General features: G+C 41.7%; 2 protein-coding genes across 13 annotated transcripts in view; one reads left to right on the top strand and one right to left on the bottom strand.

Annotated features, from left to right (window-relative positions):
- Positions 1-1,947, top strand: part of LOC108623920 (uncharacterized) — a 29,259-nt gene extending 27,312 nt beyond the window's left edge. For 5 of the 8 annotated variants that reach the window (XM_018022827.2, XM_026812461.1, XM_018022790.2 and 2 more), the window contains 3 exons: positions 726-916; positions 1,094-1,280; positions 1,436-1,947. In XM_018022827.2, coding sequence (XP_017878316.1) covers positions 726-916; positions 1,094-1,280; positions 1,436-1,714 — 657 coding nt within the window. In that variant the 3' untranslated portion in view covers positions 1,715-1,947. Of the gene's footprint in view, positions 1-725; positions 917-1,093; positions 1,281-1,404 lie in introns of all 8 variants that reach the window. The other 3 variants (XM_026812471.1, XM_026812468.1, XM_026812483.1) reach the window with 3 other exon arrangements.
- Positions 1,948-2,194: 247 nt separating this feature from the next.
- Positions 2,195-10,230, bottom strand: part of ptc (protein patched) — a 36,680-nt gene continuing 28,644 nt past the window's right edge. For 2 of the 5 annotated variants that reach the window (XM_026812487.1, XM_026812497.1), the window contains 6 exons: positions 8,320-8,727; positions 7,034-8,196; positions 5,627-6,302; positions 5,050-5,538; positions 4,740-4,863; positions 2,195-4,644 (listed from right to left, as the gene is read on the bottom strand). In XM_026812487.1, coding sequence (XP_026668288.1) covers positions 4,499-4,644; positions 4,740-4,863; positions 5,050-5,538; positions 5,627-6,302; positions 7,034-8,196; positions 8,320-8,727 — 3,006 coding nt within the window. In that variant the 3' untranslated portion in view covers positions 2,195-4,498. Of the gene's footprint in view, positions 4,645-4,739; positions 4,864-5,049; positions 5,539-5,626; positions 6,303-6,357; positions 8,197-8,319; positions 8,728-10,230 lie in introns of all 5 variants that reach the window. The other 3 variants (XM_026812491.1, XM_026812489.1, XM_018023019.2) reach the window with 3 other exon arrangements.

The raw sequence follows: 10,230 nt of genomic DNA, 5'->3' as shown, positions 1-10,230 counted from the left end.
GAGGATGTCAGTGCCTACAACGTCTGTATAAAAAGCTTTTCGCCAGCGTCAATAATTAATTACCCCTTGATAAAATATCGAAAAAATAAAAATTTCTTTTTGTTCAAAATTTCAAAGAATGCTTCGAATAAAAGTTGTAAGTACTACTGCTACCTGAGAAAATACAATTTTCTTCTATCTCGAACATTTCAGGACTAATCGATTAATTATTTCATTTATCATCAATTATTCCTTAACGAGTGGACTTAGAAGTAAATGGCATAAGACCTTATTTGTATCTGGCAACTACATACAAAATAAAATCTTTCAAATTCATTTTTAATCAAAAAGTCTGTTCAGTTTGTCGCGCGAATAGTTCGAATCGAATGCCGTGCGCAATTTTTCAGCGACGACTCGAAGTTAGATAGAAGAGAAGTAAGTAGAAGAATTTACATAGTAAAATGTCTACTGCTCCTTGACACCAATTAACCCGGTTGATCGAAGTCCGACTGTATCACATGGATTCCCTTTGCTCGCGTTTCATTGAAACTTTCGCAAACTAAATTCTTCAGTTTCCCGTTCGCTAAATTCGAACAGCTAAATTATACAGTGTCATTAACAGGTACTTCGAAGCTGATATTTAAATAAACTTAGAATAATTACTAAAATATTTATTGTCATTACGTAGTTTTGCCTTTGCTTAAATTTTAATCAGTTACGTAGCGTCTGATGTTTATATTAATTAGAAACAGATCCTTTCCACGCAGTCAGGTCGACTTTCCTCGTCAGTTCCGTCCACCTCTAACGGCAGTTCGATGCAGGGTCAGACAACCACTATCAGAAGCAAACTGGCTACAAGAGCCAAGACACCAACTTCTGCTTCAGTATCGCAGAGGGGATCAACTTCTGGCAAAACTCCACCGTGTCCAGCCGCCGCGTAAGAATTTAGTAATTGCCTTCTGATCACGAAATTATTGAATATTACGATTAGAAATAAAGAAACGATAATACTTTCGTGGCGTTCAATTTATTTCGTCATGTACAAGAAGAATTGGATAAAATTACTGTTCTACAATAGGTAGCTCTTTAGAAAATGAATTTTTAATTGCTCCAGCGATAGTCTGGTTCCCTGCAAAATATGCGGCCGCCGTTTTGCACAGGACCGGGTGACCCTTCATGAGCAAATATGTGCAAAGACAGCTCAAAAAGAGAGGAAAAAGTTCGATACGACAGCGTTTCGAGTAAAGGGCACCGACATCGAGCCATTTTATAAAAAGGGTCTTCTCAAAAAGCCGCTCGAGGTCAGTATACATATATTTTATCCTAATCTCAAGTCGCCGTCCCCTGTCCTATTTTCCCTTGTCTACCCGCAACTTCTGATCTCACTTTAATAAGAAGTAGGACGAGGGACACCGTTTTGTAAAGAGTGGAACGGTGGTCGGTTGTCACGTTTCAGAGATCGAAGAAACCGGAGGTGAAGACGAACTGGCGTCGTAAACATGAAGACTTCATCAAGGCCATACGCTCGGCCAAGGAAGTGCAGGCGCATCTGGCCGCGGGTGGGAAACTCAGCGACCTGCCCCCGCCGCCGGTCAGCGACAATTGCGATTACATTCAGTGTCCCCATTGCAAGAGGAGATTCAACCAGGCCGCTGCCGAGCGTCACATTCCCAAATGCGAGCACATGCTGCACAACAAGCCGATACATTCGCGGGCACCGAAACCAAGGCGCTAACCGACCAACCGAACGACCTTTCTTTTTCCTCTTCTTTAAACGTAATTAAATGCATACATGCTTCGATCGGGAACAAGATAAGTGAAAGTGCCTTTGTTATAGGAAAGAGAAGCTTGAAATAAAAATCGTAAAAGAGATCGTAAAGAAAATATAAAATTTTTATATCGTACGAGAGGATTGTATATCGTAATGTAGTTTGCCCCCTTGTACAAAAAATAAAATTTTAACACGGACCGTTTTAACGACCCCCGTTTTTATCTTGTTCTCGCGTTCGATAACGATTTATACCAAGATTTTATTATGCAATTACCAAGAAACTTTTATATACGATCTTGAAGAGAAACTTTGCGGACCATCGGTTGCCTTTACGCAACGATACTGTTTATTAGTGAAAGCCGTCTAGAGCCGAAGGATTAATCATTAGCACAAAAAGTTTTGATTTAATATTACAAATAATTGTGATTTATTTTGTATCTATGTGGACAGATATGAAAATGAACGATATTTCTAAGTATAGCGCTTAATCTTCTTAATGAACGAAAGTATTGTAATATCATTGTTAATTTACTGGGTTCTAATAAACTAACTTTTTAGTAGAAAAAAAAAAATTAAGTAGATGACAATAAATTTATTTCTCCAATGGCAAAAATAATCCAAGTGTTTAGCAGACGGTTTCCGGAGTGCGGAGGAAGGAATTAAGTATATTTTGAACTTTTACAATATTATAATTATATTTATGTACAAATGACGATTATAAATCATACAATTACTTGCTCCTATATTCAATATATAAAAATAATTAGCTTCTATGATATTAAAAGTAGTAGTAAGGTAATTGTTGCACCTCCCATTAAATTTTAAAGTCAGGAAAGCTACCGGTTTCTAATGGCGCGATTACCACGAAAGGCACGTAGAGTTTCATTACACGATAATTATCGCATTCGAAGAGGATTTATAACTTTGCTTTGGGCACGCAATTGGAGGTACACTGACTATTTTTCTCCTTACGAAAAACCTTCCTTTTTATGCACAATAAAAATTCTACACCTACAATAGAGCATCTGTTTCTCATTAAATACGTTATCCGCGTTCTGTATACGTTCACAGGTCTGACTTCACGTTTAAAAATACTTCCTCTGATTGTACATAATTCTGACGATAAATTGTCTATTCGAGAAAAATTGTAAACGTAGATCTCTCTATATATATTTAAACTGCGGAATAATATATTACACATTTATACATTAGAGGTACGAATCGGATAGAGATTGACTTATTTTTATTAAATTAAGTAACGATTTTATATAAAAATATTAATATATAAAGAGCGACATAAATAATCAAGTGCATTTTTACAAATTATCATACGAGATAAAAGACATTGTACAAAACGAATCGCTTTAAATAGTCGATGATACGATATCAAAGTGAGGACGTAGAAATAAATAATAAATAGATTTTAGTTTTAATATATCGCTCGATGTCATATACATACACACTGCCACGTTAACTGTTACCGCTTAGATAAAATAAATAGTAGTTCCTCGAGATTCTTCTTTTTTTTTAATTATCGTTTTTTTCATATTTCTCTTAAGGCACCGCGTTGTAGGTGAGTTTGCAAGAATGTCGCGAATGAAAAGACTACACTGCTCGTAATCACTTCTAAATCAGAAGTCGTCCCTAACAACATTACGTAAACGTAATCCACGAACGCCCGGCCATTTAATTACCCAAAAACGTGGGTATCAATGGTCTCTTATACAAAGTGTACTTTATAATCGTTCTATAAAGAAGGATCGTGCGTTATTGTCCGCGACAATCTCGGTGCACGCATCGTGTGTATAATAATACTATTTGTATCTTATAAAAGAGAAAACATCTCGAAAAAGTGGCGCACATTTTCGACTAAACATTTTTCCAAAAATACGTTACCTACGTACACGTTCATCGCGCGTAGTGGACTTTATAGGAAGAGTCATTAGGAAAACAGTTACAGGCGCATGAAACGCATTATTGCTTTTCTTTCTGTTAGCCTTCGCCGTTAATAATTACGCAGTCGTAAAAACAAAAATTTGCCTACCTCGTAAAATAATATCCTTTTAGTTTCATGGAAACCGTCGTATACCACAGAGCGTAGTAAAGCATTTTCCTCGACGTGCTCTCTCAAGTCTATTCGTTAAAAAATACCATCGGATTCATCTCAATAAACTATTCACACATTTAACACGCGTAAAATAAACCGCGGATACGTTAGATTCGTACGCGTGCCTCGCGTTCAATGAACAAAACACGAAATATAAATGCGTCTTTGAGAATACTTATACAATATACAACGTATCACCGCACGTGATCGATTCAGTGAGTGAGTATTAAAATCGATGTTTCTGAGATATAATACTTTTAGCTCTTCGATTCAAAGAGGACAAGCACGTTGCATTGTTAGCGATGCGAGAGCACGCGATTAACTCTGAACGTTATTCGAAATTCATCCGCAAACTCTGTTTCTTCGTTAATATGAAAAGGCAGTGAACGGACTTCGTACGATCTAAGTACGGTTCAGGAAACTAAAACGTGTCATGTTAAGACAAAAAAAAAAGGAACGCGAATAAAGTCAGTTTGTCGTAACGCTTTTCGTTACTCGCGCATCGCTACGCGTTTTTTTCTTTTTTACTAAAAAGAGATAGAGGAAAGGAAACTATATAAATCTATCCTAGTCAGCCTTCTGTGTGTTCCCGCTTTGCATGGTATTTGAGCAGTAGCTGCCGGTCCTCCCGGTACTTATTATTAGTGTTTGTTTGGGTTAGAGTCTGAATCCGGTTCAGAACTGGAACCGGAAGACTCCCCAGCATTAACGTTCGCACTGCAGCGCGAGCTCCTTCGGCTAGTGGAGGTCGTGTGCCTGCATTTCTCGCTACGATCCACTGTGCCTACAATAATTTTTACATAGAAATCAGTACCTCGTAAAAACACCGTTTTTGTGCAAAATTTATCATATACAATCGCTGAAATTACAAGAGATACTTACTGGTTAACGGTGTATGAACTTCGACCTTTATATTAGCTGTGGCAGTAACCTTAGTAGTGATATGAGACGTGGACGTCACTGGTGACATTCGACTAGACCCGCTTGTATCTGATCCGCTACAGTTCTGTTAGTTATAAACAAAAGCGCACACGTTAATCATGCTTCGGATCGCGCGTAAGCGGTAATCAAGTAATCTGGGGTACAGCCATGGAAATTGAAAGCAAACAACAGATGTTCAAAAACACCCTCAAATGTGTATTTTTCAGGAAAGAAATAACTATGAAAAAATATTACAAAACGGAAGACGTACCTGATTACCGCAAGTTGACGTCGTCTCGACCTTCAATTCCGGTTGTACGATGATACAGGACTCTTGCGTGCTGTGCCACGAGTTGGGCTCCTCGGTGATCGTAGTCAAAGAGGGTTCAGCATGCAATCTAGCGTTATCAATTTTGTACGATCTCCTGGGAGGCGCCGGCGGTTTCGATCTCCTGACGATCGGCGAGGCAGGCGGTGTCGGCGTCGAAATACGATCCGGATGGTCGTTCGGTATCACCTCTGGAGATGGTCCGATCAGGGACAGTAAAATCGGGAAGAAGAACAGTCCGTTTATCAGACCGATCCCGATAAGACACAACAACACCAGGAAGAAATATCGAACGATGAAGTCGAACTCCGAGAAGGCTAGCATCACGACTGCCAGCAGAGTCGTCAACGCTCCATGAATCACGGGGGCATACATGTGTTCCAGAGCTAAACGAATCCTCCGATCCCTGCTTCCAATACTCGTAACAAAACTCTGTGACAAATAAATAAAAAAAGGTAAATAGAAAATAGAAAATTATGAATTAAATGAAATCGTATTATAAAATTATATTTATACTAACCAGACAAATGTGCACCGTAAAGTGTACGGCAATTCCTACGCTAACCACCAGAAGAACAGCCGGAACGGCGCTAAGTTTTATATCGCAGAGGCCCATGATCCCAAGCAGCTGTAGAACGACGGCAGCGAGAGATGTTCCGACCAACACTGCTGCCCAAAAATTCAGCAACAATATTCCGACGACAGCAACGCTGGCCGTTAAAGCAGCTAGCAGAGCGATACCCAAACAATTTCTCAAATCCATGTACTGTTCCCAAAAGAGGAAAGGAATACCGGAAGGAAAATTTGGAAGGCCTCGCTCTTCGAATTTCTTGCATAATTTTCTAACGCTGCCGATTAGCTCGGTGATCTCTTTCGTGTCCGTAAGCTTATGCAAATAAAACGGCATTTGCGCGTATGTCAATGGCATGCTCTTTGGAATTTTCAGCTCGTGATCGTTGGTATAAATCCACTGCCTCGGCTCAGGCCTTAAATTCGCCTGGGAGGCACCGTAAGCCAGCATGTCGTTCGACACCCACGCGCTCAAATAATTATAAAAAGCTCGCGGATTGATGATCCCCTCGGAATCGACGAGTCTGACTTGAGTGACCAGCGACTTATCGATAGGATTGTCAACGTGGCCAGTTTGAACTAATAGTTTGTAAGCCAATATCGCCTCGTCACTGGCGTTCTTGTACCACCTCTCCTGAGTAATGCAACCGCTACTATAATCTNAATTATATTTATACTAACCAGACAAATGTGCACTGTAAAGTGTACGGCAATTCCTACGCTAACCACCAGAAGAACAGCCGGAACGGCGCTAAGTTTTATATCGCAGAGGCCCATGATCCCAAGCAGCTGTAGAACGACGGCAGCGAGAGATGTTCCGACCAACACTGCTGCCCAAAAATTCAGCAACAATATTCCGACGACAGCAACGCTGGCCGTTAAAGCAGCTAGCAGAGCGATACCCAAACAATTTCTCAAATCCATGTACTGTTCCCAAAAGAGGAAAGGAATACCGGAAGGAAAATTTGGAAGGCCTCGCTCTTCGAATTTCTTGCATAATTTTCTAACGCTGCCGATTAGCTCGGTGATCTCTTTCGTGTCCGTAAGCTTATGCAAATAAAACGGCATTTGCGCGTATGTCAATGGCATGCTCTTTGGAATTTTCAGCTCGTGATCGTTGGTATAAATCCACTGCCTCGGCTCAGGCCTTAAATTCGCCTGGGAGGCACCGTAAGCCAGCATGTCGTTCGACACCCACGCGCTCAAATAATTATAAAAAGCTCGCGGATTGATGATCCCCTCGGAATCGACGAGTCTGACTTGAGTGACCAGCGACTTATCGATAGGATTGTCAACGTGGCCAGTTTGAACTAATAGTTTGTAAGCCAATATCGCCTCGTCACTGGCGTTCTTGTACCACCTCTCCTGAGTAATGCAACCGCTACTATAATCTTTATCGAAAGCATTCTGCAATCCTTTAAGCCAGTCTCGGAACAGGCTCAACCAAAACTCGGGCAAACCGCCGTTATCATTTTTTATCACGTTCTTTATCCTCATGAAAGCTTCGTGGAATTCGTACAGCAATTTTTGATTGTTAGGATACTCGAATTCCCTCTGGGTAACGGCGTACATATTATAGAAACCGAAGTGTTTCGCTTGCGCGGCTAAGAAAGCGTGCTCGTTCGAATTCTGCGGGACCAGGTCAGTCAACTCCAGCCCGTCGTTCACTCTTACAGCTTGCCAGACACTGCCGACCAGCACCGCGATTAGGATCATCATACCGAACACCTTCGTCGCTGGTCTCGTAACAAACGGAGCGTAATGCCTCGCGGCCATTTGCGTCAGTGAGAAACTGAGACAATCGTCTTGGCTGCATCCCGTTAGAGTATCCTCCTCGCTGCACTGTTTATCCGAGTCCACTTCGATGTTACCGCCGACCCAGGACTCGTTCTGTGCGTTCTGCGACGTCAAGATTTGCGTGCAAGTCTCGCGACGCTCAGGTGGAATCGCCCTCGTTACCGTTTGTTTAGCAGTGCCGTTGCCCGTTCTACTCGCGTACCTGTTCCTCCCAGCGTTCGACGGCAGGCAACAACACAAAATGTCTGAACGACCGGAACGACGTCTCCTCAGATCAAGGCTGACCATCGCAGGGAAAACCAGCAGCATAGCGGCGAGGTTGAACAGCAATAGTATGCCAGCTTGCAAACAGAAGACTCTGAGCGCGGGAATCGGGATTATCGCAGCGGCGAAGAAAGCGGATACGTTGCAGATTCCTGCCAGGAGGACGGATAAGCCGGTTCTCTTCAGAACGACTCCCGTCTGCTCTCCGCTGGGCACTTCGTTCACCGAGAGTTCGGCGTACGTGTGCGTTAATAGGAACATGTCGTGAACGCCGAGGCCCAATGCTAGGAACGGAACGATTTGGGTAGTCGCCGCGTTAAAAGGGATTCCTAAGAGGGCGCAGAACCCCAAACCCGCCGCCACCGTCGCGCAGATTAGCATCACGCCGGCTATACCGACGCCAGCTTGCGAGCGCACTGGATCTTTCCATCGCAGCAGGACTATACCTGCGTACAGTACCTGAAACAAAAGGAACAATCCTTCGTTACTTAAAATAACGAATTCGTCGTGTAATATTCCTTAAAAGTGCAAGGTGCATATAGAATTGTAAATCATTAAAAATATTGTAAATTTACCACTAACCATTAGTGCGCAGCCAATAGCGATTTTCATAACGGGCACCTCGCTGTACTTCCCAAGGATATCGTTCATAGTGGTCGTACTGAACGCGTATAAATTGTACGGGGCCGATCCGTTCGTGTCCAAATGTTTCTTCACTTGATTGCTGAACGCTCGTTGCCAGGTTTCCAGCACTTGGGCCGCCTTCTCCTGGGACCAGTCGATGTGGTGTACCTTGTAGGTGCCCGCGAAAAAATCGTAAAGTTCTCGCTCTCCCATCAGCTGCACGACGGTCTGCAGCGCAGCTGCCCGGGTCAAGTGACCGGTCTTATTGTGCTTAGCACCACCGACGAGCAGCTCTTCGGGCCAGTGCATGTATTTCGCCGCGAAACCGTAACAGCCACCGGTTAACTCGGCTCCGATGTCTGGTACCTGCCGAAACAAATTACAAACCAGTGTGATAAGTTCAAATTTTAATTATCGACAGAACTGTTAAAATCATTGAATGTTTATTAGATTGGCGAAGGTTTCTTTGGTATAAAAGAATAAAATTGTATTTTAGTTAGATTTCACTTTGCTTGAACTTTTCGTTGTTTCAACAATCTCATTATACGTTCGATACTTTTAAAACGGTCTGTTTATTTTTTAAGAAGGTTCGCAGTAATTGATTTCATAGAGAATTCCAGAGATCATTATTCAGGGAAACGTGATACCTCAAACGGAACACCACCTGTAACATTACTCCCTCCCATCCTCATTAAGCAGACACTAATGAATTGTGAGACTGTTACAATGGATTCGTTGCAGAGAATAAGTCCCGGCGCAGTTCATCCCTGTCCGCGTTATTTATCTTGGCATGATATAGAGAACTATTGGACAGGGTCCAAGCAACTAGACGGCGATCATTTAAAGTCCTCGCTGGTATGCTCCTTTTATAGGTCCCCATAAAATCTCGCTGTGAGGTCCGCGATACACTAGGCCACCCACTGTCCTCTCACTTACGATCGCGTTTTTATCATTTTCTGACCCACCTAAAGAACGCCCATTCAAGCCCTCTTTCCAGCAATCGAATTCCTCACGGGACAACAGCTTCTACATATTTTGAATCACGTTCTCAAAATTACTTGTCAAAAATGTGATTCCGTATATGCAAAATAGCAATTCTCAATCATACGAAATAACGATAAGAAATATTTCGTAATATAAAAGAAAAATGATTGTGATTGATTAAACTAGATCTGAAAATGATACGCAAAAGTGAATATAAAAAATAATATTGCAGGTGAATGAACTTTACGCATGGCATACGTGAATGAGCATAACGTGACAGTATGTTTTGGACACTGCAGTGAAGTGCGTGAATGAATTCTACGAATGCACGTGGAGTTTCGAGTACAACGAGACACGCGATATGAGTATGCGATGCGTGTTTACGATAATATTGAGTGCCACCAAATAAGGGTTTACTATAGCGCAATGAAGCCGAATCATTCTCATACCTAAGAAAATTGATCGAGGAATGTATCTGGTATCAATTACCACTTTCAAATCGTTGAAAAAACGAATACAAGAGTGATTATCACCCTGTTAATAAAATTTGCTTTCTTACTATTCTCATTCCAAATTTTACTTCCTCTCGTACTTTAAAAGTCCATACGCGCTATTATTGGCCGACGATCATTGATTATGTGATTACCTCTGAGTAATTTCGAGTTTGAGGAAATCACCGGTGAGAATGTGGCGGCGGAATGATAAAAACGTGAGAGACACCGGGAACACGTTACTCGCATACTAACGAGCCGGTATTAATTACCTGCAATTAATTCGTTGGGTTATCGCATAGCAATTAAGCAAACGACCAAGTCACGCAGAAATTGAGCTAGGCACTTTATTTTTACCTCGTGCAACATTTTCGATAATATATAATAAGTGAAA

This window comes from Ceratina calcarata, unplaced genomic scaffold (genome assembly GCF_001652005.2).
Source record: "Ceratina calcarata isolate Rehan_Ccalc_2016 unplaced genomic scaffold, ASM165200v1 scaffold115.2, whole genome shotgun sequence".
Lineage (NCBI taxonomy): Eukaryota > Metazoa > Arthropoda > Insecta > Hymenoptera > Apidae > Ceratina > Ceratina calcarata.
This window is presented reverse-complemented; position numbering and strand designations above follow the sequence as displayed.